This window comes from Aspergillus terreus, genomic scaffold (assembly GCF_000149615.1).
Source record: "Aspergillus terreus NIH2624 scaffold_8 genomic scaffold, whole genome shotgun sequence".
NCBI lineage: Eukaryota > Fungi > Ascomycota > Eurotiomycetes > Eurotiales > Aspergillaceae > Aspergillus > Aspergillus terreus.
This window is the reverse complement of record NT_165931.1, coordinates 1,638,822-1,666,809: the sequence shown is the minus strand read 5'-3', so window position 1 is coordinate 1,666,809 and position 27,988 is coordinate 1,638,822. Positions and strand designations below refer to the sequence as shown.

Genomic DNA, 27,988 nt, shown 5'->3' with positions numbered 1-27,988 from the left:
CAGGCTACCGGGACAACTGAAGATCCTCAAGCATATGGGTCAACCCTATCCCCGAAGGCGACTAAGTCAACATGGATGGCAACGGTTGTGGCTTCCAACTTTCTCTCGCGGACGGCCGTGAATTGGTCCTGTACAAGAATTGTGTAGACCTCCCAAAACCTCAAGTCAGACCTGAGTGCAAACCCCCGCTGCGCTGGTCCAGTTTGCGGAAGAGTCAGAAAAAGGAAGAGCTACACAATTTCATTCCTCTTCAGCTTATTCTGTGGGCCGAATTCCAAGGAAAAACTGTTTCGATCACATTTGCAGAGTACACCAGTCCAACTGAGTTGCGGCCAACTACTCGAACCTATACTCCAGCCTTCGGCTCCAGCTCCGAAATCGATACGTGGGTGGCTGCTCTTATACGCCGGGCGTATGGCACCGCGCAGAGACAGAAAAGAGCCCTAGTTCTGATCAACCCTCATGCTGGACCCGGGAAAGCGTGGAAGAAGTGGAATAAGGTGCTACCTCTCTTTGAGGCAGCCCGCATGGAGATAGAAGTGATGGTCACCAGCCAGCCCGGTGAGGCCATTGCGATAGCTCGCAACCTTCACATCGACCGATTCGATACAGTTATTGCTTGTTCCGGCGACGGACTTCCTCATGAGATTTTTAACGGGTTTGCTCAGAGACCCGATGCGCGTCGCGCTCTTAGCAAGGTCGCCGTCTCGCAAATACCTGCGGCTCTGGCAACGCGATGGCCTGCAACCTCTACGGCAGTCACTATGCAAGCATTGTGGCTCTCGGGATAATCAAAGGCATTGATACGGCGATGGACCTGGTCAGCTACACGCAGGGGGACCGCCGAGGGGTAAGCTTCCTAAGTTGGGCGTTGGGTATCATCGCCGAGGCCGACCTGGGGACCGAGCATATGCGCTGGATGGGGGCTGCTCGGTTTCATGTGGGCGTGCTCGCGAGAATCCTTAGCAAGAAGGCTTACCCGTGCGACATTGACGTGAAAGTTGAGCTAGGGGATAAAGCAGACATCCAGCTAGCCTTCCACGCTGCTGCTGCCATTCCTGCCGTGAAAGACCTGATCAATACATGGGCGGTCGATGCTGAGTCCCAAGGACTACCACCGTTGAAGTATGGCACTGTGCAGGATCCGCTCCCCTCAGATGGTTGGCGTCGGATTAAATATGAAAATATGGGGAACTTCTATTGTGGAAAGGTAAGAGAGAGATCCCCCTTAGGTGCGATATCCTAGTCTGTGTTCTCTGACATCACAGGGTCAATAGATGGAGTTCATCGCTCCCCATGTGGCGTTCTTCCCCGCCTCGCGGCCTAATGACGGACTGCTAGATCTGGTGACCTTCAGGTCGGACCTCCCGATACTCAAGACTTTCGAGCTCTTCGGAAAGGTTGGAAAGAATGCAGCTCATTTTCACCATCCTGATGTGAACTACTACAAGATCTCAGCGTTCCGTATCTCGCCTCGAGATCAAGAAGATGGATGTATTAGCATAGATGGGGAGCGAGTACCATTCGCCCCGTTCCAGGTAGAGGTCCATCCTGGTTTGGGCAAGGTTTATTCTTTGAGTGGAAAATATAGCGAGGGAGGGTTGGGGAGGTAGTTGACGTGCGTGGTCATAAGTAGCCACTAAATTGGCCTTTCGCAAGCAGAGTAGAATCTTCGGCCTGGATAAAGAAGACCATGTTACATATCCATAAGCAAGGCAATGGCCAATGATCTGCATATTCGTACTAATCGAACTATGCGGAACCCTGACTTGATCTGCCAACTATCATTAGTGTTACAGCAAAGAAGGTATTTGGGTATAAAGAGCCCGTGGACACTCCATTCTACAATGTTAGGATATGCAATCGGGCAAAGCCTTTTGACGGTATGCCTATGGAGACAAAAAGAGGGCAGCCATAAGGCAAGCAAGCGGCCAAGCGAAACCTAGGGAGAAACATCGTACATCTAAAAAGTCTTAGTTAGAAGCTTCATATAGACGACGACAGACAATGACTACTAAACAAGGCTTCCTCTGTCGTCAAAATCCTACAGCGACTTTGACTTAGTCACCGTCATTTTGTATATAGCGTGACTTACAGCAGCCAGCGATGTTAAAAGTTAGGTACACGACGGAATAATGTAGGTTTCACTTTTGGATCTAAGGTAGTGCATACATTCGATACTATAATACGCATTTAGGGCCTTCTTAACAAACCCGGGCAGCTTCTTGTCCCATATACCTACTACTTACATTTAATGTAACGTCCGTGGGTTCTTTGTTACAGAAAGTTTTTCGTCCCCCAGGCAGCCATCATCACCTCGAAGCTTGAGGAAGGATATGCGGGACAAATTTATTGTTCAACGAGGTGAACTGACGTAGGAGAATATAAACCAGCGATAGGGGAGACAAATAAATATAATAAAGAGCTGGCAATTCCAAGCAAATATTCGGAACAGAAAGTACTAGACAGGCATCTACACAGGACCTTGGCAACCTAAGGACTTTCCTCCAAGAGAACGAAAGACATGGTGCCTTAATAGCCATTCGGGCAGGGGGGGATGGTGGACGAAGCTGAGACAGGACTAGGACACCCATGAGTCTGCATCGAATAACAAAGACCATGGGATGCTTATAACAAGTCAGCATTCATTTGAGCTTTGTAACAGAACGAGGAGATAATAACTTACCCGCGCCACCACCGTCAGACTCTTCATGCATTATATGGGCCTCATAAGGGGTTGTGTCTGGATTCTGACAGGTTTTCTGCGTAAACGCATCGATATACTCAGTCTGATTCTAAATTAGCATAGTACTATAATAAAGAGGGGCTTCGAACTGTCGCTCACTTACAATTATAACTCCCTTATTCACTGTAAAGTGGGGCCTGTGCCAGAGGAAGCAGACATTGCCCGAACCACAGTTACCTGTGTAACCAATAGCAGTTGTGACACTAATAACCCTTTGTTAGTTGGTCTGCTCTGGGAAACGAAATTATATGACTGGGAAGGTATTGCTTACGAATCTGGAGTATTTCCGATATTAAACCCAAAGGTATTAAAGAACGTCGACACCAGCTTTGTCCAACCCTTGCCAAACTGTAGACAAGCTTAAGCAACCTTGAAATAAAATATTAGGGTAGGTCAAAACTCACTCCTGGGATCTGACCAGTACCACCGATAGTGACCCCTGAAACATCAGTGACTGAGACGGTCTTGGTGATACTCCCAGTACCACAGAAACTGTCTGAATCGTAGTGGTAATCTCCATACACGTCATCATTTGTGGATTGCACCACACCTCGCTGGACTAATTTGAGGCATTTGTCTCTGCAGAACATGTTGGAGTCGGAACAGTCTGTTGCAGGGAGAGAATCTCTTTTGGTGAGATTGAGGGGCATAGCAACGCCAGTGTCCCCATGGTTCTCTGCAGCAATCATAAACTCCCTATGTGGTAGTAAGAAATCTGCCAGACTGACAAGGACGAATGACACTACCTGTATGCCTGTGCATCTTCATCGGAGAAGATAATGCTGCCATGGCTATCGAAGAAGTCGGGGGTAGACATGATGTACTTCTTAAACTGCTCCAAGGTAAGAGCAGAGATGTTGAAGTCTTGGTAAATGAGTGTTTCCCCATTGATCACAGTCTGCTTCTCGACCATTGGGACACCTTCATAGAAAGTGCTATCAGGCTTCCATTGGGTAAGGTTATCACGTTGGTACGGCTCGAAAATATCGAGGCCATCTGGACCTTGCATTTTGACAAACAGAGGTTCTGTCGCCGTAGAACCGTCCGAGGTGGGAAGGCAATAGGTCTGGCTGATTCCCAGACACAAAAACAGGAGATACTTCATGTTGAAGGGCTGTTCGTCGGGTCTTGTGAAGTGGAATAGTGTCTGATCGAAACCAGGTTTTGTGAACTGACTGGGCCATATAAATAGTTTTCAGGAGGGGTATCTATACTTCTGCAGAAAGCTAAATGCAGAGGATACGAAAATACGTCAGTTGGTTATGGTGAGACATTATGATGACCATTCCGACGACGTCCACGGTCGAACAAAACTCAACGTGCATAACACAGTTGTTGTTTGATTCTTACGAACCTTATTCTCAAACAGGGTCGATAGGTTCAAGGTTGTCTTACTTAGGTTACATGGAGGGCTCTTAGAGTTGGTCCTCCGAAGAATGACCGGCCAAACCGTTGACTCCTACGAAGTACTGTAGTCCTCGGACTTCGGCGGAACTCTGCTCACCCCGGTTCTTGTTGCAGATGGCTCCTTCCCGGTTCCTCCTGCTCTGTTGTGTCTCACCTGGTGTACGTATGCTGCGGGTTTCTGGCCGCAGAATTCCATCTCTCTGAGGTTGGTTCAGAGGGGCCAAATGAGGAGGATTCTTTCTCTTCCGTTCGTTCTTCGGCTATCTCAAGAGCTTTATGGGCTACTCCTGTCCTTCGTCTTCTTCCTTTGCGCAGCTGTGTAAGAACAGCCCACGCTTCCTCACTAAGTGTCTCGTGGCATCCGTCCATTGCGGATGAGGGACTGTCCTCAGACACGCTGAACTGCTATGAAGAAAGTTTTTGGCGGCTATGGTATGCCTGCACCCATCGCTTCTTGAGCAAAGTGCCCGAAAAATCCCCGTGGCCCCCCGCCGGAAATGGCCTCAAGTGAGACAATGAAGGACCATAATACGAAGCATAATTATTGATCAACATCAGAGACATACCGATCGAGCTCGGGGAACCATATTTATCCTCATTTCAAGAACCGTCCAGAATAAAGCAAGGTGAAGTCAAGAATTGACTAGTTCTGCATCGATCCACTCAACCATAACGCTAAGGCTTTTGAGTTGTCAGCGGAATGAGCCCGGTATGGGCTGGAAATTGAGTCCTTACTTTCCCATGTACATTCTCAGTATATGGAAAATGTAGTATGAAGTACCCCGACGGTAAAAGGTCAAATTCCAAATCCAGGGCATTGTTTAGCAATATGGCAAGAGGTCCCACTGGTTCATGGACAAGAGGGCAAAAACGTCCCGCAAGCCACCCGTTAGTTCAAAACATAGAATGCTCGGAGAACAGAGTAAGCAGGGAGCTTGGTTAATTAGACATTGTCTCATTACGTACACAAAAACCCTGCTCTGTCTGCTGATATAGAACGTAATAGTGAAACCTATTTTGTTTAAAAGGGCAAATTTCCGAAGCAGTGATACATAATATATTCGCCTATGGGTTCCTCGGGTGTCGCCGTTAGGCAACCAATCACAAAATGCTCTCTAAGTCTGTGGAAGCAATAAACTTCAATTTCTCCGAGAAAGCCGGTTTGGTTCTGTGAACGATCCACTGTACCGCACCATGTTAGTGGCAAACAAATGCGGAGTGAGGTTATGCGGGCAAATCATGAGGTTTGAATTTATACTTCGCTTATCTCCAGGATTAAGAAACCATACTACGAAAGCTTAACGCCACTGTTCTATATCTCCGCACACGTGGCCGGTACCTGCAGTCTTTAATTGGACCAGTCAAGTGCCCTAAGCCAATGTCGGCCCTCGCATGTAGTCAACCGAATTATATATTTTCGACATAAAAAGCCTACAGATAAACTCTTATAAGTTCTCTGTACCTGTTCTTGCGTTCTCCTCAAACATCCCAACAACTATCTCTCGAAGCCAACTACTCTACTAGCTTTCTTGAAAGATGGTTTCGTCTTCTGTTAAACTCCTACTCTCTGCCTTCGGCTTAATGGGCTTCGCTACTGCAGCAGTCCAGTGCGACCTCGTCGCCAGTGACGATTGCGGCCGAAACTCCCACAGTCTCGACCATAAATTGCCCACAAGCGTCGGTTCAACCTTTTTTGCCGATGGATTTCACGGCGGTGTAGTGAATGCCAAATTTGAGTCAGAGACTCAATCTGTCTCTGGGTAAGTCATTGTTTACTCAGTGTCAACATATCTCCTCTCAAAGACGTACCTCGCTGATATTTCCGCTACCAAGCAACTCTCAATATGTCGATCTGACGTATAACTTCAACCTTGGTGATTATGATGGCACGTACTGGGTTCAACTGCCGACATCTTTCGGGGGTGGGACATCCTGCTATGCGGTGTACAAAAACTGTGATGTTATCGTTAAATTCTGGGACAAGAACAACCCTGTTCCTGACCACTACACCCTTGCTTAATAGACGGGTTCATATGGTGTCAGGGGTTGGGAGAGCTGGAACGGATTGAGCTTTTTCTTCTTCATGATTTAAGAGTCAATTGCTTCAAACCGCAAGACAGCGTGGGACATACACTGTAATAGTGCGAGAACTCCGTGAATTCCACCCAATATGCTTTCTCCAAAGACGTACTGCATGCCTGACTAGTTGCCCTTCTAAAACACAGCCTCCCAATCACCGAACTCTGGGCCGCACATCTGTCGGTCTCTATATTGTACATATGGAGAAACTCACTAAGGACACCTTGCGGATACAAACAGCGTAGGAACCTTGAATTTCCTGCCCGTTACATACAGCCCGAATTGGCACTTCAACATAGTGACTGGGTTGTAATAAGTGAAAAGATGACATTGAGCTTCCCTATACGCTAGGCTTCAGTGTCCTCCCAGAACACCAGACACCGGATCTCCATACTCTTCCGCGTTCCCCCTGTAGGGTCCAAAGACGGATCCTCAAATGCCGAGTGGGGCGTCCGCTTTGCCACATCATCCTTCGAGTCAAATATCTTCAGCAACAGAACCTCCTCAGGCACCATATCCGAGGCATAATACCATCTATGGTGCTCCGAGTACAACACACGGTACATGTCAAAAGCTCGTCCCTTCGTAAGGTCGTTATACTTGTTGTCCCCAGTTGGCTCTGCCGGCAGACGAGCAACAAGACACACAAGGTCTTTGTCATCGGCGGTACGCGCATCACAGAGCGCAAGGGGGTCCCGTCGGATAGGTTCCAGAGGCCTCCACACATTGATCAAAGCCCAGCGGGTCTTCTGAAGCCGGTCAGCCTCTTCACCGAGGTTTTGACGGAGAATGGTGTGAGCCCCGGACTCGGACTGGTCGATGTGAACGACCCTGGCGGGTGGCACGGCGTCCGCAACACGTTTAGATGTGGTAGATGCGGCCCATTTTGCCATGTCTTTGGAATCGGCGCGGCGGAGTAGATGCGAGAATACGTGAACACGCGTAGCACCCGTTCTGGATAATATATTAGCGACAGACTGGAGATATGGACACAGGGAACATACATCTCCTTAAGCATCTCTGCTGTCTCAGCGTATATTTCGTTCCTGATGATGGATTCGTCTTCTGGGGGGATGTATTTGCTGACGTGAGAGTATAAGGCAAATCCATGTGTATCTAGGTTAAATTCGCTCTCATGGCCACGGATATCTTCAATCTCGACCTGGTGAGTATCAGGTTCGAGCCGCATCATTTCGGCTGTTCCGAGGTTGATCTCGGTACATCCATTGGGAATATGATAGTTAAGAGTAGTTGTCACTGTAGCCCGAGTCATTTTTATGATTCCAAAGGATGAGATACTGAAGAAAACAGATAATGCAGTTGGCATGTAGTAGGCTCTCGGTTGCTAGGGGATGAACGGTGCTTTTATTACCGAGAATCATCAGGCTCCAGGACATATTGGCCGATAATGTAAGCGGAATCTCTCGGAAGCAAGGTAATCTGTTGGTGTCCGGTGTAACCGTGGCTATCTCGTATTCCGCTCAGGTAGCTGCTTCTGCTAGGCTCCTATTACCAGGGGCTCGTGGCTTTGATGGTCTGACAGATCACAGGATTGATGACGGCTTCAGCTCCTCCTACCGAAGACGTCTCGCGCATGTTTGCTGCAGTTAGTGGCATACAAACTCCCTGCCTTCCCTCTCAACTGATTGGTTGTATGCAGGTATGGTCTTGGTTACATTAGATTGTAGGGATGATCAATGGACGCCTCTCAACATGCAATGCGGGCCGCTGAGAAGACGGCGCAATCAAATAATTAGAGAGTTGACTGGATCTCTAAACTCGTGAAATAGTTGCTTATTTTGTCAATGCTCTTGATAACTACACTTTGATTCCAATGAACAGTCTGTTGAAAGGGTACTATAGTTTCCGGCTTGGCCTACGATGTATAGCAGACTCGGCGCTATATAGATATCGGATTACTATAACCGGGACGGCAGAGTGGGGCACGAGGACTGATGTACGAACTTGCTATATATTCGCCGGCTTATTGACCCTGCAAGTCCGGAGTATACAAAGCTTCTATGGGCCCATGGCCTCAATATCGTGGCGTCCGAAAAACCCGAATACGAACCCCATCGCCCGTCAGCACATATCCTGTCCAATTCTCTCTGCTCTAACAAAACCCACGACGCACTTTGTCCCACACACCATTTCCAACACAACCGACTACAGTCCCGTACACTGGCAGCTGCTACTTGCGCCAGGCAAGTTGTCGTTTACCCTGGCGTCATCGATCAAGGAGCAGGAGGTGGTTTGATAAACTGTGCGTCGGAGATAGCGTTGAAGAGTTCCAAGTTTTACCGATTCCGCCGGGAGCCATACACATATCAAGAATATGAGGCTGGCAAGACCAAAGATTGGGAATCCTTGTTTTTGATGCTAGGCTATCACCGATCTCTTTTGCCATACGGTAGAAGCCTTCTCCGACACGTCTACTTAGGTTTTTTGCGGCTCCTCGTCGGTCTTTAAAAGCATTCGTCTCCAGCTGGGTTTGACTACCCCTGAAATTATATCAGCAGTCTGAGGAAACTAGGCACGGGATCCTTAAGGAGCTTGGTCTGTTAATATGGAAAGTTCCTGGAAAAGTGAGTCGGAAGAAAAACAATCTGTCCATGGCTGAGCTTCTTCCGGCTTCGCTATGTTAGTTGGAAGGGAGGACTAATCAGTGTAGAAGGAAGTTCACGTGTATAATATAGGGTAAGGACGGGACCCCTCTTGTCTTACATCGCGGGCATGTGGCGACTCCGTGGCCGATTGGTGCGATAAGGCAGTGTGATGGCCCAGACCATCAGAAACTACTTGCCAAGGAGAGATTCGATCCCACAAATGTCCCTTGTAAAATGGCAAGTTGAGATTTCAATTCTGCCTTGGGCACAAATCTCGTCGGTTCAGTTATTTCGGCCGGACACTGCGACTGTAGGAAAATAGGGCCAGTAATACAGTAGATATGTAAGCCATGCATCTGAGAAGCACTTCATACACACACGAATTACGTGTCCTATTCCATGCGCCTCATGGAATGAATTCATTTAGGAAAAATCTAACTTATTTGCATTTATTTCCATTGGTGACCCTAGCCTGAAGTAGAGCGAGATTGGCGGTATCTGAGTGACAATCCTACTGATATTAATTGGCGGCATGACTTTCCAAGCTGCACCTACATAAAACGCCCTACAGCTTAGCAATTGCATCATAACACTTCTAGGGCCTCCACTGGTAAATAAGGTCGTCAGTCGTCCTACTGGCAGCATCCAGTGTGCTCGGAATGGCATATCCCAGATCCCTAGCCAGCTGAAGAGCGGCTACAGCCACAGCGTGTCCGCCATGTGGCAAGCCGAACGACAAGTACACAAAGTGAGTACACCAGATCCCTCAGCTTCAAAGTAGCATGTGCTAAAACAAACCTGCAGGCTATGTTATCAATTCTCTATTCTTGTCGCCTGATGCAGAGATGAAAGAGCCTATTCCGGTATCTCCCCAACCAGTACATATAGGGACTGAACAAGTTACTACCTTTCCTCTCCACCCTCGTTGTGAACGGCCTCCACTCCTCCACTCAGTTATTCTATTCGGCACATTGCTCAGCAGCCACATAAAACATAATGTTGGTCAATGGCAGACAGCGTCAGTGGTCCCATCAGCCCTGCAATCCCGGTTATCCGCCAGAGCTTTTTCGGGTTATATGTTATCGCCGATGTAAATCTCTGCGTGTACGCTGATCACGGACATAGCTTCGTGCTTTTCAGCGACGGCACGGTCGACAATGAGGCAACTGTCAACCGTGTTTTCGATATTGCGCTGTCTTTCGCTCGGGCCGGCGCTCACTGTGTGGCTCCATCGGATATGAGCGACGGTCGTATCCGTGCTATCAAGCTCCAGCTCCTCAACGCCCGGCTCGAATGTAAAGCTGCTATCATGTCATATTCTGCAAAATACGACAACTGTCTCTACGGGCCTTCTTGAGAGGTCGTCTCATCCAAACTCGTTACTGACGAGCACAAGCGTTACCTATTGCCGCCTCCGACACGCAAACTCGCCCAAAACATCATGCTTCGTGATATACCAGTCCAGTCCCCCAACCAACCTGGTTTCCTAGGTAGCACTCACTAGAGTGAGAGAGTGGTGTCCTCACGGGACCCAGCATATGGTGCGCATGTAGATACACGTAGATCCAACCACTCTGAATGAGCTTCGATATAGCTAGGTGATGTCGATCTGGTCATTTGATTAAAAGGAACTAAGGCTTTCCCTGGATATTACAGGAGCGAGCTGAGAGCGGATGACTGGCCAAAAAGGGCACCAGATTGTGGGAAGAAGTTTTGCTCGATCCTTTAGGACACCGCTGTTTCTGCATTCGATCGGGCCGACCGTTTCTTGAATTAAACCTGTTATTCCTATGTTAGGCCCATCAGAAACGGTCCTAGAATAATAGAAGCCCTAGTTTGCCTAGTCCAAGCATCACAACACTGACCACCACGTTCTCTCTCAAGGGAAGCTGGGAATTGGTCGCCGATTATTGGAGCGGGAATACCTTTCTCATAGGGACGAACCATTCAGTGGCTTCTGGGCAACTACTCTCATCACTTTCAAGGGTGGGGATTTTCCGTCCTCACAAAGACGCCAATGCTGCTCGATCAACTCTGCAGCCCATTTCGATGCCTCCGCCTCGTCAGCAACTTGCCCAGACCGCAACAAAAGACTCGCATACAGCGTTTCAATAATTGCCGCGAGCCTTTGTTCTGTATCGAGGCGGATATCACTATTCGAGTCCGAGCGATATTCTAGCCGTACAACATCCAAGAAACTGGCCGCGATACACTCCTTGTAGACCTTAGCTGATGCTGCGAAACATTTGCGCTCAGCTCTCAGTGAAAAATCGAAACACCGGTGCATCTCCCGAATGACTGGGTTGTCGGCTGATATGTATGTTTCCTCGTCGATTTCCTCCCATTGAAGGAAGCCACCGGGTTCTTTTTCGTTAAAAAACGGCGGTTAGTATTATCCGAGGGATTGATAAAACATTAGGAGCTACATACTCAAAATGGCAGAAAGATTCGAGATCGCAGTTCTATACTCGGATTCGTCGAGAGCAGCAACTAGTAGTCTCACATGAACTATGTCGTACCTGTTCCAATGTTCTTTTGGGAACGGCAATGTTATATCTTGCACAGAAAATTCGATGTTTCCTGGCTTTTTAGGGAATTGTTCCGCTGAGATGTCAAATCCATGACAGTAACACTGAAGGTGCGCTTTCTCGAAGATTTGGGAGACATCCTTCAGCCAGATACTTGCCACGCCGTATTGGTTAGTCTCCTGCGCTTTATGAGATTGACAGCGGACTCACCCAGTTCCAGTACCTATATCTGCAACGGAAAGCGCCTTCCCCAGAGGAATTGAAGGATGGATCAACGTATTATTTGTCACTTTTGACAGAAGTTTGTGCTGTGCGTCGAGCCTGGTGTTGTTCTTATTAGGGCTCTTGTCACTTTGTTCGAGGTATATTGACCTACTTACCGCTTTGATTCCTTTTGGCTCCTCCCGAAAACATATTTATCCTGGGTGTTGATCTTTGTCATTGTGATTTGTGCCGGTGTTCTTGTGGGTAGCTAGACGGAGAAGAATAGAGGAAAATATAACCGTAGTTGTTTGGATAAGTTGTTTCTGCTGAAGGGCAACCGGTCAATTTATCTTGCTTTCGCGGCGCCAGTATGGGGCCCAGATAAGAGTGAAAATCTAGGTTGTTTGGATTTCTCCGACTTTCCGGTCAGGAACCAGTCATGGGACCAATTTCTGGCCAAAACAATGCATAGGGTCAAAGCGCGGCAAATGATTTGCCAGAATTCGTCGACAGGGCAGAGAAATCGATTGTGGAGCTGATGCTGGTAAGGCGCAGCTGAAAGACGCAGAAAAAGAAATACTTTATAGCTAATCATAAAACCACGAACGAGTGACTGCCTAAGTTTGCATGTTGCAGTGGGAAGCAAGACAATGTATGCTTTTATCTAATAGGTTGTACCCACCCTTAGATAGGCCGGTAATAGGTCGTCTCTTATTCAACGAGCAAGACGGTCAACTAGAAGCTGAAGAAAGCCCGTCTAGTCATGAATTTGCTTGGTGGGGTATTTTTAACCCGATGCGTTGTGTCCTTCCTTGTCATGCTTGGTATCTTGGACGATGGATATTGCTGGTAAGATCTGACCAGGGACAGCATTACGGACCGAGTCGCCTTCATTCAAAAATGTCCTCTCAATCACAGGCGCTAGACTTTCCAGATATGGAGTACTTAGTACTACCTAGTACTTGGCTAGCCGATGCGCATCAGAGTTGAGGATTGGATGTCAGCGTTTCAACTGAACTGAGCGAGCATTTGTGTACTGTATAGGTAAGTTCCACTGCTCATTTGTCCTTGATTGGTCTATCGGCGTTAGGCCCAGCCTGACCCGCTTTTATCGGCGATAATGGTAGAAATACGAAAACGGAGTTTGTCTCCCGAATATGATTGAGAATTGTTCTGCTACCTCTTGATTCCAATGCGTCATAGGTTTCTATGAAACCTACAATGTACCTACCGTCGTGCGGTTATGACCATGCCATAACGCCGATGGCTTTGGGCTATTTAAACCCGGCCAGATTCGTCGCCTTGAGAACATCAAGTTCCTCTCAGTCAAACCTCATAACCAGAGTCCCGACTTCCCTGAACCGATTTCAAAATGCCTTCCCACGGTCAATACCACACCGAAAGAGTCAAATATCCTTCTCATGGGGACACTGTCGCCGGGATTTTCTTTTATCCCACAAATGTTACGAAGCCACCCGGCGTTGTTATAACTGGCCCATACTCTTTTTATGAAAGAGCAAGCGCCGTTGCAATACGCAACCCGTCTCGCAGATGAAGGCTACGCAGCTCTGATCTTTGCAATCTTGGCAACAAGTACATGGAGAGACATGCTGGAGAGGAATCAAAGGCCTCTGATATTACCGATATCATCCATCAGAGATTACTGGACAACAGGGTGTATCTAGCCCATGGAACAGCATATGGTGCCACGCAGCCAGGGTGGTTTCGTGTGGTGTTTTCACATCCTTTCGCTTGGTTGAAGGAAGCAATGGAGCGGATTGTGAATGCAGTTCAATGAGTGGGATGTTGGATTGATGTAGGTCTATTAGATGCTGTATTGTTTCTTGTTATTGCTATCTGCCCGAGTGGATTAGAAGCTAGAATGTGCAAATACGCAATCTATGAGTGTCTCATACATTCTTGTCAAACATCGATAGTGTGCTTAGTAAAACAGACGTCGCAAATCACCATCCTAGTGGTAGATTTCTCACCATAGGATAGCAAGTCGAGGGTGATTCGGCTTACAGCGACACGGAATTCCGCTTCATTCGATATACAGAGGTGGATATCGACCTGGTTCGGCTACTCTCCGAAACCCCCACTTTGACAAGCTTGTGCTAAAGCAAACGCCGTTTGGTAGACCGAGATCAAAGCCCGGATCCACAAGAGCACTCATTGGACAAGATGTGGCAAGTCGGTCTTTGTCCTGGCTGGGGTTGTCCATCTGGATGTACTCCGTATAGAAGCCGTGGAGTATGGGATCATTCATGAGTTGTTATAGGTAGCTACTTCAAAGATGGCAAGCTACGGAGCGAACCACAAGGCACCTTAAGCCTTGCCCGTTGAAGCGTAACATTTCTTGCTTGTCCGTCATGAAACCCAATGCGGTGCCAATCCAACAGATGGAACAAGCCATCTATGCAGTTGATTTTGCAGGATCTTGAGAACCGTCGGCTCGAGGACTATAGTCTATAAGCCTCTTCCGCTTTCTCGTGCAGCGTATCAAGTACAGATTGAGGAGGAGAAAACGAGAGGAATAATAATAGGAGAGTAAGCTACGTAAGGTCCAGCATCAAGACGAGCGTTCCTAAATGACTGGTTGTGCTGTGGATGCTAGTGTGGATAAATGTCCAGTCTAATGGTATAAAAGCCGGAGGCTGCTCTCTACTACACCAGTCTGCACTGCAGATGTCCATTAATTCTTAAGATCTAGAACGACCTGTCATTTGCTCATAGTCGTTATTCGTTATTATTTTCTGTCTTCAGAGCTTACGTGACGTCTCTCTCTCACGACTTTGCACCAGCAAAGTATCATACCTGTTTCCATGCCACACACAGGCCAGCACCGACGTCTCCCAAACGGGTGCCCAAGTAAGGATGAACAATCGGACCAACCTCCTGACGGAGGTTACGGATGGGTCTGTACAGTTGCAGCAGCAGTCGTCAACGCACACTGCTGGGGATTCAATTCGGCATACGCCATCTTTCTGGCATATTACATGGACCATCAGACCTTCCAGGGCGCCACTCATCTGCACTACGCCCTGGTTGGGTCCTTAAGTTTGACGGAGACGTTCATGATATCCCCTATAGCCACCGTCGCCACGCAACGATACGGGATTCAGAAAACCATGTTCGCAGGTGTCATCTTTGAGACGGCCAGCCTTATCTGTGCTAGCCTAGCAACCCAGATCTGGCATCTTTTCCTGACGCAAGGCGTTCTCTTTGGTATGGGGATGGGGATGTTATTCATTCCCGTAGCTTCCGTGATTCCTCAGTGGTTCACTTCGAAGCGATCCTTAGCGAGCGGTGTTTCTCTCTCGGGAGCTGGTCTCGGCGGCCTTGTTTACTCTCTAGCGACGGAGGCAATGATCGATCGTTTCGGGCTCACCTGGGCGTTTCGGATACTCGGTATTCTTGCGTTCACGGTCATCACTACCTGCATTCTCTTGATCAGGGACCGGAGCAGGACGGCTAAATGTAGCAAAGCTATGATGGAGCTAGCTCTGACTAAAAATGGGGGTTTCGTTCTTCTGGTTGGATTCAGTTGCTTTACAATCTTTGGCTATTTCATCCTTATATTCAATCTAGCAAGCTATGGAGATGAGATCGGCCTTACTCCTTCCCAGGCATCCCTCATTAGCGGCTTGTTTAACCTGGGCCAGGCTGTCGGTCGACCTTGTATCGGATACTTCAGCGACAGTGTTGGCCGTGTCAACATCGCCGGTATCGCAACTTTTCTGGCTGGATTGATATGCTTGGCTGTATGGGCTAATGCGAACTCTTATGGACTGCTGGTTTTCTTCGCAATATCGAAGGACTTGTGGCAGGAAATTTCTGGGCAACGATTGCGCCGCTGGTAGCAGAGATCGTGGGACTGGAAAAGTGCCATCCGGAATGAATCTCATCTGGTTGAGCATTGTGGTGCCTTCGACGTTTTCTGAACCAATCGCCCTGGAAATGACCTCCGCTAATAGTTTAAGATAGTAATAAGAAGCGCGCTCGGCTACGCTACCAGTGTTAGGAAACGCTGGCAAACTATATCTGTATATTCGTTATGCTCACCGGCATCGACTACGCTAACCGATCTAGATGATCGGCTGGCGCTGAGGATCTATCCTCGAGATGTGCGCCTAAAGCCGGGCGCCGGTTCTGAACTTTAGTGTAAGAAGTGCATGGTGAAAATGTGGTGAAACTAAAGGCTAGACTCTGCCGTTATGCGGATACACTGCGAAGGGAAAATCCAGTATACTCGATATCTTAGTCGCAGATGTTCCTAGCCTTGAAAAAAGGAGTCCGGCCCGAGACGAATAAATAGGATTTGGGCAACTGGGGTACTATATAGACTCTAAGATAGACCGCATAGTAGTATCGTGCTTTAAATTTACCTAAGAGACTAAACTGGGCGTTAACATTCTACGCCGCTGATTACACCGAAGTAGCGCGCAAGAACCAGTCCGCCTAGCTCGGTGGAGATGAGCGGGTCCGTCATGTAAAGACCTTTCTGCTCGGTTAGTCAAGAGTAAGGCTATTGCCCAAGGCCAGATATTCCGAGGTTCGCAAGCAGACCCGCCTGGCCTTGCTGGGGTGGAGATTATCCCATTGCATATAAAGTCGACGGATATGCGCATATCAGGCCGAGGGCCACACTTGTATTCACTGTTCGGGCAATATAAGCAGATTCTTGCATGATAACTCAAAGGAGGATTAAAACCTACTCTGATCAGCTAAGATCGTGTACACCCGACCAGAGCCCCTTAATTGGATGCCTAGACAAACATCTGCTTTGCATAACTTGTTATATTTATAGGTCTTTTTAATAATGCCTTCCCTTTGTCCTTCTCTTATTTGCCGGAATGCCTTTTTTAAAGAGACTCCCTTTTTCTTATTCTTCTGGATAGGGGTCTCGAAGGCTATATCGAGAAAATTATTAGAGATACAGCAAGATTATATAGAGAATCACAAAGTATTTCTTTGCTTGTGTTATTATCTACAGCAGGGTCTAGTTGAGAATAGGTCAGATATATGGCTTAGGAGAGCCATGGTTTTTGGATCATACCAAAATCGTGGTGTTCAGCAGAGCGACGCCATCAACTATCTGAGGACCTCAGGCTTTGCCCACCTCCTATCGAGTGGACCGTTCACCTCATGTTGGCCAGCAAGTAGATAATGGGGTTTACCTAGTCAACTCGCGAAAAGATGCCCGGTGATCAATAAATAGAATAGTTTACGCCGTCCCGGCACGTCATATAGCTTGGGGATAGGGCTGCTACACGAGAGCGTAGGGCAATCAAGAAAGAGCTTCTACGCAATAATACACCTAACGACATATTACAAGTAATAAACTGGTGTTCTTTACTATTGAACCGTCCTCCGTACTTATGTCCAACATTCTAGGATATTAGGCCACTTCGTGCCGCTCAACCCAGGCCCCGTGGCGTCCTTGGCAGCTGTCGGCGGCTTCTATACTGCGTCAACACGCCCCATGCCTGATAGATTAAAGTATTTAACATTCTGTTCTTAGGTTCCCTAGCCCGTAAACTACTAGTGTGCTCTTAGTTAAGGAAGGAAGGATTTAGACAGACAAGGGAAGGAAATAGTTAATAAAATTAAAATGCTTTTCCGTTTAACCGTCGCCTAATATTACAACCTAGCTCTCGTTTCTAGTAATCTTTTATTAATCGCAGCTGCTTAACCGGTCCTATCCTCTTATTTCACTAGATAAACACCTGTATTTACTAATAGAGAGGTCTTCGAAAGCCTGCAGGTTAATTATCTCTTTAATATACATAGTATCCCATAGGGCTATACAAGCCTAGACCAACGTTCGTATATTGGAAAAAAGCTTCCGTTGTACGTTATTCTTTAATGAGCAGAGAGGCTTGAAGGTCACTCCGTAGTCGAGACCCCATAGTAAATTTATGTCCACGATTATTGGCTTAGCTTTCTTCTTTCTCTACCTTAGAGTACCGTCTCTAAATTTTTCTATAGAAACCTCTGGAAGATCCCGACACTTTATTATAAACCAACCGCGGCGGTCCTATAGTAGAGCTAATCTGTTAGTAACCATAAAGACAACAATTCACGCCCTAATAAACAAAATATTAATAAGATATTCGCGCTTTTTAGGGTTAAGAAGAGTAAGCGAATAGACCTACTTATTATTAAGCTACTAGGTATAGGTGAGTAGGTGGCTCGTATTTACAGTGCAGTCTTGGCTAATATATATTCTTGTCCATGAAACTCTACTTAAAGCCGGAATAAACAAAAAAGAAACGCCCTTTTCGCGTATTATCGGTTCTCTCTCCTAACAAATTCCTGCTACGTCTCACGGAATTCGAAGATCTTACCGGCTCCTACATAGCGCAAAGAGAACATTACTAAACGTAAAGAATCTACGCGCCCCTACTCGGAAGAGAAGAAGGCACCGAGTGACTTTAAATAGTACAGACATCTACAGTTAATAAGTGAAATCCTAGAGATGCGCGGTTATAAACTAATAGCTTTATTTATTAGGCGACGGTAGCAACGGCACTAACAGCAAAAGACGGATATCAGACAAACTGTTTAGAATAACAAATAAACCTAGAGATTGCTTATAGTAGAATAAGGAGGCTGCGGAAGCGAACGAAGAATACAATAGTCAGACGATTACTTCTACCGCTACGTCCGATAATCTACCTACAAACAAAGTAACTATCTTAGCATTATCCCAGGTCGAGGCAGAGTCCCAACCGTTATCTGAAAACCCTTCAGCTGTAAGTTCTCTTTTGTCGATTGAATGTTGTTCCGGGAAGCTATATCACTTTCTAATGCCGTTTTGCACAGACATCGGCAAACGAGAAGAACCCGGGCGATCCTTCTTTAGAGGTAGCTCTCGTTCGCCGCCTTCCTCTATGATTGGATCCTGGCTATGCATCAAAGGTAGTGGCAACAGTATTAGTAAACTGTGTCCGGCTGAATTCTACGATTGGGCTACACGGCCATCAGACGTGGAATGGCCCGTTAAACACGGATCTTTCCTGGCTCCAGAACTATGCCGAGTCTATATCTACGCTTGAGTATTGCAAAGCAGTCCGGACAATAAAGAGAGATAATACGGTCGCGATAGGCTGGAATCTCCAGTCTCGATTTAACGAAACGGTATATTAGGATATTATTTTGAAGGGCGTAAAACGCATAGATTTGGCTACGTTGCTAAGAGCGAGAGGACTAAACGATGGGTTTACCTCCGCTAAGAAAGCTGCAATCAAGAGACTAATAGAAGATCTTGGGTCTGGGCTAAGCCCCGAAAGTTAGCGACAGCAGCGCAAGTTGTAGAAAGGTCTATTCGACATGCGACAGGCGGGTATTAATAAATTCCTTATTCATCGCACGTAAGAGTTCGACAGTTACTGTAAGATCTATCCTCAGAACTCGGCGATCTCCCTGATTGACACAGTCGCGAAGTGGGAAACCGTATATGGACCATACCTTGAGCAACTAGAATATCTAGTCTTATACTATATGAAGGGCGATGTTGCGCGCAGGTTATATGTGTAATTTTCTCCCCTGGCCGCAAGACTCACCGTCCTAGAACGATTATGGAATAATGCTGGCAATGTGTGGTTCTCCGGTGATGAGGAATGTAGCTTCGCGCTGGAGAATGGAGCTGTAGCGGTCCTGCCCGACAACCTGAGTGTTGTATTCAGCGTAAGTCACTTTTGCAAGACGAAAGAGACAAGTCGATCTTCATGCTTCTTGCACCAAAATATAACAACCAAGTCCTTTCTGTGTGTTCTCTCATTCCAGTGCATGAAGGCGACTTTCTTGGGGTGTTTTCAGGGACAATCCGGTTTACTCCGGAGTTCGAACCGAAGTAGGGGATCCCTAGTCCCCAAGCAAATCTCTGGCTGGATTATTCTTAGGTTACTGGCACCCTAAATTAGATGCAAGTTTCGCGGACTGGTGATCTCGCCAATGTTCGACTTCACTGGGAGCTGTTCAGCGAGTCGGATGCATCACAGCCCCGCTTGCTGTGGAGGGTTTCAGTCAAGGCACTGAAGGCCATCGGACCCATGGAGGAGCTTATCAGAGAAGCTCCTCACGAGGACCAATATATTTTGCATCAGTCAGCAGATTATGCACAAGGGGGGTTCATTAATAGAGCGCTATGGAATTATACTATCGTTGTGCTGTGAGGAAGTAGCGCGTCCAACTTTTAATGCATCTCGCATCGCAGCAATCCACCTTTCGCTGATAATGGTTCTTGACATGTTCCTACCTATGAGCTAAAATAGCGGACATCCTAGTGTTGGATATGAAGTCTCTGTGGTCGAGATGTTATATTCGCCATAGAGAGTAAGATGAAAGCAGGATTTTTGTCTTCTCAGGCACCAGCTTCACATGTGGTCTGGGTTCAACATTGCTCACTCAGGATTATGGCCCACATCATCGTATGACCTAATATGTGGCCCAACCAATGAATCACAACGCACCAGCCTCCTGAAATGTCGATGTAACGTAGAGAATTGGTATGGGCTTAAAAGTGGTCCGAACACTGCCCGGCCACGGATAACGCCGAAACTGCTACCTCCGACTTTTCATCCTAACTTCCAATTCTGGCAGTGGGAATGGAATGGGCTGCATCATATCTATATGGCAAGTGCGCCGAGAGTATAGGCTACCGGTCCCACTCTGTTTTAGCAAGAATGACTAGGAAGTGAATCACGAGTGTGCTCTGCAGCCTACAGTAAGTGATTTTGACTATAGCTAGCAGCCAACACAAGGAGTCAAAACTTACTACCTAGTAATCCACGCGTACTAGCAGTTTAACATGGACTGGACATGATTCTTGTTTGCGTGAACTTTGGGTAGAGCAAGATTGGTTCTCCCTCATCCGTCTTTAACTATCGTAGATCGTTCTATTATTCTAAGATTATGTGCTTCTTTCGTTTGGCCCCCACACTAGTGGGGACTTTACGTTATCTCTATAGGTTTCCGCCGCTCTCCTGATTAGCGCTAGGGAGCGACTCCACCCGTTAGCGAAGGTGGGGCTATGGATATTTCGAGTTCATAATCAGAAACTCCCCAGGCCCTGGCTAATTCACTTGAAATCTTCTTGTGTGGTCAATGCAACCTGCTGTTCGCACCATTAGTATAGTGTCGCAACATTATGGAGACACCGGCATCAGAGAGTGAAAAGCTACTCATGAGCAGAGATGATTGGTCTGATAGTGAACCAGCATATTCGATGCTGGACGATGGCCCATCTATAAAGAGCAACAACACCTCCCTTCTTTCAACCGTCAGTCATTATCTGCTGAGCATCTTTGTTTGGACACCAGCGAAGTAACAATCCCTTCTCTCCTCTTATTTTGGCCTAGATCCTAACTTCAAGCTGGACATACTTCAGGCTCCTCATTTATTACTTTCCCCCGCTAGAACGCTTCTTACCATCCCCAGCTGTCCCTCAAGAGTACCGACTGCAGATGAAATTCCTCGCATCCCTTTTGCTGCTTCTGGCAGGTGCCGATGCAATCAATGCTCATCCAGCAGCCGCGGAGGAATTCACGCGTGAGCTAGAGGTAGCTAGTCCTAACCCATCGGGGCTTGCTCTGAAAACCCTCCAACAAAGAGCACCTAACTGCAGACGCCTGGATTCTTTCATCTCCAGGATCACTTCAGTTCAAGCCAAGTATGTAAATACCATCGCGCCGATGCACACCATTCATATACAACTGCTAACTTCAATAGGCTCGCCTTTGTTGCCTTCGGCCCCGAAGCTGCTAAATACATTTGCCGCGCCATAACACATGGCAGCCCTACGTGCGATGACTGGGCTCTGGGGATCAAATTCGCCTTGACACTTATCTTCTCGATCTTGCATCAAGATGGTGCAGAGCCAGCAGTTCGTCCTGGTGAGCCAGTTCGCAGAATAAATGCAAGAACCTACCTGGACATTGCCACTACTGCTCTGAAAGAAAGCAACTTGCAATTCGCCAGTATCGAAGTGGACAACAACCTGCCTAGCGTCGAGAAGCGGTCGTCAGAAGAACCCTATCTCGTCGAGAGATTTCTTATCCGCAACCTGTATCATGCGGATCTAGGCGATGATACGACTGATATTTGGGTCAACCACTACAGTAACGGCGACAATACCCTACAAATTGCCCCCGGTGATGGTCAAGAGAACGGCAGCTCTACTCTAACTAGACGCTGGGACAAGCCTGGCTTCAAAATTGCTTACACCACGAGAAACAAAGCACCACTCAATGAGCAGGATGCCCTGAAGATGGCCCAGCACATTAGTCTGAAGTGGCAGACCATGGCTCTTGGAAATGACATCTCGGATTTCATAGGATTTGTGGAAACAGGTCACACGGCCAATTTCTATTTTCGCATCATTCCGGAGCACAAGGGGTACGGCTTGAACTACGAGAGTGTGGATATCTGTGGTGGGATGGCAGGGATGTTATAAGCGGTATATTGTGAGAGCCAAGAGCATTTCAACCACTCTGAGCTTAGAATGATATTCAGTTTCTCATAAGCTTGATCATCTACACTAGGAAATAAAATTCATCTAAATATGACTTTGCCTCCCAAAACATATATAGTTGGCAGGGTGTACCTTGATCTGCGAAAAGCATCTCTTCAACTTGCCAGATGCCTTTTAGATAGAGTAAACCATAGATTTGACAAATTCGTTAGGAGCCTAACCTCTAAGTCTGACCTCTCAAGTATCTATCGTGACGTGGCCTTGAGGGTATGATTAAAGTGTATTTGACCGTATCACAGTTTTTTGTCGATGTTTACCTTCGTGTACATAACTTGGCTGGCTGGAGGACGCCATCTTAGTACTAGCGTCTCTAAAGTGGAGATGTTGTGTTGAGTTAAGCTAAATATGGTAAAAACGAAAGCAGTTCGTTGATTTTGCCGCGCAACAGCTTCACATTGGACGCAGCTGGATTCAGCGTTGCTCGTTCCGCAGCATTGTCCACACTTGACTATCTATCGGCCCGCGGCGATGTCGATCCATCTCGGCTCTTCTTGGTCGGTATCTGCCAGGGCGGCCCGCAATCCTTGGATGTGGCATCCTACGATGACCGAGTTGCAGGCGTGGCCTCTATCTCTGGATATTACCAAGACCATGAAACCGACGACTACATGATTTGCGCTGGGTGTGTTGCATGGACGCCTGGTGCGGACATAGCGGCGATGAAAATGCCCACTCACGAACAGGGAGAAGCCCTGTACAGAGCCCGGCTTGAACGAGCTAAGAAAGCTCATGAATTATACAACAAGACCGGGGAAATGGTGTACCAGCCGTTGGTTGATCCGAAGGCCGCTGATCCGGATATAGGGTCGCTGGCCGGTCTTCCGGGACCAGTTATTTGGTCCTGGTATGGGCCGTGGACACTGAAGGGATTTGAAAACCGATATGCAGTGATGAGCGACTTGGACCATTTTGACTATACCACCGTACCTGGCGTGGCGAAGCTGAACAAGCCGGCCCTGCCATCCACGGCGACAACTGTATGAATGCGGCGGCCGCGAAGCGCCACTACGATTCCATTCCCACCAGTCAGAAAAAGTTGATCTGGAATAACGAGGTTTCGCACTTCCAGCACTACGACCAGCCGGATTGCGTTGATCGCAATGTGGGGGATATTGCAACCTGGTTTGCCGGGATCAAATAAGATGCAACTAGGGACATGTACATTTCAATGGTTAAGTCCGTTCATCAAACTCCAAAAGCTGGTATCTGAGAAGTCGCCTTCAAAATTCCATCCATCTGTAATGTTCACAGTAAGGGGGTCCAAGGGAAAACTGTCAGGTGAATCTGTGAACGGTACTTGTGTTATTGAAAGATGATCGAAGAATAGGTCGTGGGTGGGACGCGGGGGGTGGAACGGGGTCAAACGAAGGTCTGGACAGTGCCCCATGAACAGAATTAGTATTTTTGGTGGGGGGGGGATCCGTTCTGGACTGGTGAAAGACGCCCTATCGTCTTCTAATGCCGAGTCGATATGCGAGACGACGGTACAAGCTGCAGACAACGCCATGTGCTGACTTTGCCATGATGTTGGTTTGGCCAATTATACTCAGCCTTTGCATCCCCCTTTCAACAACTTCGATACACGCTGTTTGTAGTTCACGGTCCTCGTTCGAAACAAGGCAGAGTGCTGCAATGAGAACAATTGCATCGAAAGAACCATAGACAAAATTGAACACCTTGCGCTGGCGTGGCTCTGACTGCTCAAATAGTCGTTCTTGTGCGCGAAGAACGGATATCCCAGCTCCCAGGGCTTCTGTGCGACTATGAGGAACAGAGAATATGAAGGGTCGATGAAGTGCCAGAATAACAAAGTGGATGAGCGACGATAGTCCCTCTCGAGCAGCTGGTAACCACTGGCACCGGCGTAATCCATCGAACTTTGTATCTGGATTTTCCAGGCGGCACCAAGAGGGTAGGCATTCCAAGCCTTTTTTTATTGCAGCGCTAATGTGTTCAACAATGGGGTAGTCTTGTGATCTAGCACCGTTATGTTCCAGTTGGTGGATGTCCTTGAAATATCGATAGGCCACATTATAGCCGGCGAGGATGATATCAAATGGTCGAGGGGGTTCGGTCTGGGTCTGCCAATGCGGAAAGAATTCTCGCCGCTGTTCTTCATCCCTTACTGTGCGGGCGAAGTGATCGATTTGAATATCGGTGGCGATCGGTCGACCGAGAACGACAGCCATGTGGACGTCCCAAATATGCAAGACCACCCAGATTTTGTGACCCACAAGACTGACACTTTCTCTCCCGCGTTTCGGCCGCACTGGAGATTGATCAGATACGATTCGCCCGGTATGTAGACCAATCTCCTGTGCGTCGCGGATTGTTGCCCCGAGTGTATGCCAGGCTTCAATAACTTTACCACTGCTTTTTAAGAACGAGGCTCGTAGCAAACCTGCTTGCACCGTGGCGATTGTTAGATCCCTTTTCCCCAACAATGCGAATAAGTCAGCACCCGTATCACTATATTCGCCTCCAAGATCATGGAAGGTCATATCAGCCATGGTAATGAGAGAACCGATCATTTCATCATGAGGAGGATGAAAAAGAAGGGCGAGTGCGAGGACTTGAAAGAGTAGTGCTGGAAACATAACCGTTTCGAGCGCTAACTTTTCGAAGTCCACTTGGAGGTCGGAGTACGATATCTCTCCATGCGACTAGCTGTTCCTTGAAGGATCCCTCGTCCAGCACGTCGTACTGCCAGTTGATGTCCGAGAAAAAGGTTTGGACCAAGAGGTCGATGCAGGCTTGTGAGGGCAGCTGGCGGACTGCTTCCTTATACTTGCGGTTCGCATCATTTCGGAAAGTGGCCTGCCTTGTGGTACGGGAGCTAGATAAACTAGTGGCCTGACCGCCACACAGCTTAGCACTATGCAAAAGGCTCATGGAGTTGAAATTGCCGTGGCTGGAGTATCCAAAATCTCGAATTTTGTCCTGAAACTCGCTAGACCACTCGGTGTTCGGTTCAGCAGGGTGGCAGATATGAACCATATTCGTGCCGCGGCTGGTTTCCGGAGGATCGCCGTCACCGGAACCGCTTCGTGAGGGTTGGCAGCCCTTCGGTTCAGCCTCATATTGGCAAAGATTCTGCGGTCGCCAATCAGACCATACTTAAGATTGCTTTCGGAAGTATACCTACCTGCGTACCTCGCTTGGTACAGTTGCAGCATGGATACTGGCGGTCACACTATTCAACCTTTAGTAAACCTTTGTTGAGCTATATATCGCCCAGGGTTCCCTACCCTTTGCTTGCGCCGATGGCATTCGATACACGACAAGACAATCCTCTTCCTTTTCTGAGGTTTGCGTTGTCCGCTAATAGAAGGTGATTTTGGCATACTCGGCGCTATATTGCGCTATTATGCAGCAGACCTCAGAGAACGGAACAGAAAACAATAGATGGATGGATGTAGAGTGACAGTGGGGGTCATTGTGGTAGGATAATGGATTTTAGTGCCTATTCTCCAGCGTGCTCACCACCTACGGAGTACATCAGTCACCCAACACCAAGCAGCACGAATTGTAGTTTATCATGCTCCTCTCCTTGATTTAAAGCTATCTTGCCTCATGTTCGCTCAGCCAGAGCATCAGTGGCACCTCCAGGACGTTGCAAGGAAATTACATATTTCAAAGAGCCATAATGAGATGAGATTTGTACTGGCAATTGTAGATGGTCCAGCCAGATAAGTTCATGGTTGATAGCCCAGACGGCACCCGCTCTGGTTAGTCTCCTCCATGCAGTCTGCCCGAGATTTCCAGTAACGAGCAGAACAGGGGAACGAACCAACTACCTCCGCCACTAGATACGCTTTAATGTGTTGCTAAGTTCCCTACACCTTCTCCAACCAGATTGTGGACTCGATACCAGTGGAGCCCAACGACCACCTCGTCTCGCCGCCAGTGTCATCGGACTTGACGGCGATGACAAGGTCCGAGAAACCAATGCCCCTCTCTTGGATGCGCTGGACGTCTCGCGCAGTCTCGGCAGCACACACTACAACCCTGGAACGGGCAGGTCCTTGTAGCAACCCAATGTCGAGGGTATACGAGTTCTGCCAGGCATCAGCGGCAGGTTTGAGTTCGGAGCCTAGAATCTTGGAATAGACTCGCGCATATTCGGTCAGAAGGTGAGCTGGTACGAGGATCTCGCAGGCGGCGATACCAATCGCGCCGCAGGGGTGTGTCGTTTTCTGCTCATCCAAACTGGGCACGCGGTCGGTTCGGGGGGTGACGTCGTGGCAGAAGAAGGGGACGTCGATTCTGCCGTCGGCGAACAGCTCGTCGCCGGGCGTGTTTTCCCCCTGGGAGAACTCGGGCCGTGTGACCTTCCACTTGATCTCGACGCCGTCAGCTTTCTTGCGTGAGCCTGCAATCGGCTTGCCGAACTTGATACCGAGGCCAGCGTCTTTGCCAGGGCTTGAGGACACGCGTTCGTTGACCGTGTCCACCGATTGCTCGGCGGAGTGGGTTGTGTCGGTGATTGCAAAGTCGATCAGGCCCGGCGATTTGGGCCCCCAGAATCTCATCGGCAGGTTCTCAGCGTCTAGAGATGGTGGTTTGTCGTACCAGTTGAAATTACTTTCTTTTGGATATTATCTCTGAGGCCTCCCCGAAATCACACTAAATAAGTAAAAGATTATTACAGTCTGTTCGTCCCATAACGAGTTTACGTATTCGCAGAGAACATGGGATGAAATGGGGAGTTGGAGTACCAATTCGTAAATTCAAAAGGTACAGGAGAGTTGTAAGTGACGAGAGCCAAGGGGACTCGTGGGGAGCCCGGTGGCACGCTCCGGCCGTAGCTTCGCTGGGCGACGGAACCGTACCACACCATAAATGATTTTGGTTATTTAGAGGTTGCTGGCGAGTCCCAACATCAGGGCGCCATAAACCTTATCTTGATCGACTCTGGTCTGAAAGAATCAGTGAGTCTTCCAAACGTCGGATCTTCCACATATCCTAATCTCAAATACGTGTCAGCACAAATGGCTCCAAGACTTGCAAGCAAAGTCGCAATCGTGACTGGTGGAGCGTCTGGGTTCGGCAAGGGAATTGCGGCCAAATTCGTTGAGGAAGGTGCTCGGGTCCTAATTGCAGACATCTCAGAGCAATCTGGAAAGCAAGCAGCGGAGGAGATTGGGTGCAGCTTTGCTGTGGCAGACGTTACCAGCGAGGACAGCTGGAAGGCATTGTTAAGCCAAGCACTGGACGAGTTCCACCAAATCGACATTATTGTCAACAATGCTGGCACTACATACGCCAACAAACCAACGACATTAGTGTCGGAGAAAGATTACGATCTGGTCATGGATGTGAACGTCAGGTCCATTTATCAATCAACTAAGGTTATCCTGCCTTATTTCTTGGAAAACAGTCGACCTGGCGTCTTTATCCAAGTTAGCTCGACGGCGGCTCTTCGACCGCGTCCTGGGTTAACGTGGTACAACGCCTCCAAAGCTGCCGTTAGTGTTGCCACGAAGTCTATGGCCGTGGAATTCGGTCCCAAAAACATCCGTTTCAACAATGTCTGCCCAGTAGTGGGAAGCACTGGTTTGTAAGCGTTCCTCCTCCTTCGCGCCTTTGCTGCTTTTCGGGCGATTCTAACCTTAATGTAGGACGCATTTGTTCATTGGAAAGCCTGACACCGAGGAGAATCGCGCACCTTTTGCGAGTACGATCCCTCTCGGTCGAGGCTCAACACCTATCGACGTTGCCAATGCATGCTGCTACCTGGCCAGCGACGAGGCCGAGTTCATCACAGGTGTGGATTTACAGGTACGCGAGATACCATCTCATTCTCAACTTCTTATCCATCCCCAATTTGTCTCCCCTTCCTAGCAAGGAGTTGACGATCACGAACTCATCAAAGCTTAGG

General features: G+C 48.0%; 11 protein-coding genes across 11 annotated transcripts; 6 read left to right on the top strand and 5 right to left on the bottom strand.

Annotated features, from left to right (window-relative positions):
- Nucleotides 1-71: 71 nt before the first annotated feature.
- On the top strand, nucleotides 72-1,506 carry ATEG_06228 (uncharacterized protein; the record flags this gene model as incomplete). The annotated part of the gene is made up of 4 exons (XM_001215406.1): nucleotides 72-611; nucleotides 695-1,210; nucleotides 1,278-1,400; nucleotides 1,459-1,506. The coding sequence occupies 4 exons, from the start codon at nucleotides 72-74 to the stop codon at nucleotides 1,504-1,506; spliced, it is 1,227 nt and encodes a 408-aa protein (XP_001215406.1).
- A 1,139-nt stretch (nucleotides 1,507-2,645) lies between these two features.
- Nucleotides 2,646-3,851, bottom strand: ATEG_06227 (uncharacterized protein; the record flags this gene model as incomplete). The annotated part of the gene is made up of 5 exons (XM_001215405.1): nucleotides 2,646-2,795; nucleotides 2,850-2,949; nucleotides 3,018-3,094; nucleotides 3,151-3,442; nucleotides 3,493-3,851. The coding sequence occupies 5 exons, from the start codon at nucleotides 3,849-3,851 to the stop codon at nucleotides 2,646-2,648; spliced, it is 978 nt and encodes a 325-aa protein (XP_001215405.1).
- Nucleotides 3,852-5,689: 1,838 nt separating this feature from the next.
- ATEG_06226 (uncharacterized protein) lies at nucleotides 5,690-6,173 on the top strand (the record flags this gene model as incomplete). The annotated part of the gene is made up of 2 exons (XM_001215404.1): nucleotides 5,690-5,913; nucleotides 5,987-6,173. 2 exons carry the CDS (start codon nucleotides 5,690-5,692, stop codon nucleotides 6,171-6,173), a joined length of 411 nt encoding a protein of 136 aa, XP_001215404.1.
- A 406-nt stretch (nucleotides 6,174-6,579) lies between these two features.
- Nucleotides 6,580-7,505, bottom strand: ATEG_06225 (uncharacterized protein; the record flags this gene model as incomplete). Its single annotated transcript, XM_001215403.1, has 2 exons — nucleotides 6,580-7,186; nucleotides 7,237-7,505. 2 exons carry the CDS (start codon nucleotides 7,503-7,505, stop codon nucleotides 6,580-6,582), a joined length of 876 nt encoding a protein of 291 aa, XP_001215403.1.
- A 2,051-nt stretch (nucleotides 7,506-9,556) lies between these two features.
- ATEG_06224 (uncharacterized protein) lies at nucleotides 9,557-10,195 on the top strand (the record flags this gene model as incomplete). The annotated part of the gene is made up of 2 exons (XM_001215402.1): nucleotides 9,557-9,590; nucleotides 9,852-10,195. 2 exons carry the CDS (start codon nucleotides 9,557-9,559, stop codon nucleotides 10,193-10,195), a joined length of 378 nt encoding a protein of 125 aa, XP_001215402.1.
- Nucleotides 10,196-10,768: 573 nt separating this feature from the next.
- On the bottom strand, nucleotides 10,769-11,808 carry ATEG_06223 (class I SAM-dependent methyltransferase; the record flags this gene model as incomplete). Its single annotated transcript, XM_001215401.1, has 3 exons — nucleotides 10,769-11,202; nucleotides 11,269-11,519; nucleotides 11,747-11,808. The coding sequence occupies 3 exons, from the start codon at nucleotides 11,806-11,808 to the stop codon at nucleotides 10,769-10,771; spliced, it is 747 nt and encodes a 248-aa protein (XP_001215401.1).
- Nucleotides 11,809-14,395: 2,587 nt separating this feature from the next.
- ATEG_06222 (uncharacterized protein) lies at nucleotides 14,396-15,433 on the top strand (the record flags this gene model as incomplete). The annotated part of the gene is made up of 2 exons (XM_001215400.1): nucleotides 14,396-14,798; nucleotides 14,832-15,433. The coding sequence occupies 2 exons, from the start codon at nucleotides 14,396-14,398 to the stop codon at nucleotides 15,431-15,433; spliced, it is 1,005 nt and encodes a 334-aa protein (XP_001215400.1).
- Nucleotides 15,434-20,724: 5,291 nt separating this feature from the next.
- ATEG_06221 (uncharacterized protein) lies at nucleotides 20,725-22,029 on the top strand (the record flags this gene model as incomplete). Its single annotated transcript, XM_001215399.1, has 3 exons — nucleotides 20,725-20,900; nucleotides 20,965-21,246; nucleotides 21,306-22,029. The coding sequence occupies 3 exons, from the start codon at nucleotides 20,725-20,727 to the stop codon at nucleotides 22,027-22,029; spliced, it is 1,182 nt and encodes a 393-aa protein (XP_001215399.1).
- Nucleotides 22,030-23,653: 1,624 nt separating this feature from the next.
- On the bottom strand, nucleotides 23,654-25,544 carry ATEG_06220 (fungal specific transcription factor domain-containing protein; the record flags this gene model as incomplete). The annotated part of the gene is made up of 5 exons (XM_001215398.1): nucleotides 23,654-24,034; nucleotides 24,234-24,694; nucleotides 24,738-25,200; nucleotides 25,261-25,300; nucleotides 25,486-25,544. 5 exons carry the CDS (start codon nucleotides 25,542-25,544, stop codon nucleotides 23,654-23,656), a joined length of 1,404 nt encoding a protein of 467 aa, XP_001215398.1.
- A 399-nt stretch (nucleotides 25,545-25,943) lies between these two features.
- Nucleotides 25,944-26,947, bottom strand: ATEG_06219 (uncharacterized protein; the record flags this gene model as incomplete). The annotated part of the gene is made up of 2 exons (XM_001215397.1): nucleotides 25,944-26,691; nucleotides 26,784-26,947. The coding sequence occupies 2 exons, from the start codon at nucleotides 26,945-26,947 to the stop codon at nucleotides 25,944-25,946; spliced, it is 912 nt and encodes a 303-aa protein (XP_001215397.1).
- A 472-nt stretch (nucleotides 26,948-27,419) lies between these two features.
- ATEG_06218 (uncharacterized protein) lies at nucleotides 27,420-27,951 on the top strand (the record flags this gene model as incomplete). The annotated part of the gene is made up of 2 exons (XM_001215396.1): nucleotides 27,420-27,667; nucleotides 27,729-27,951. 2 exons carry the CDS (start codon nucleotides 27,420-27,422, stop codon nucleotides 27,949-27,951), a joined length of 471 nt encoding a protein of 156 aa, XP_001215396.1.
- Nucleotides 27,952-27,988: the final 37 nt, after the last annotated feature.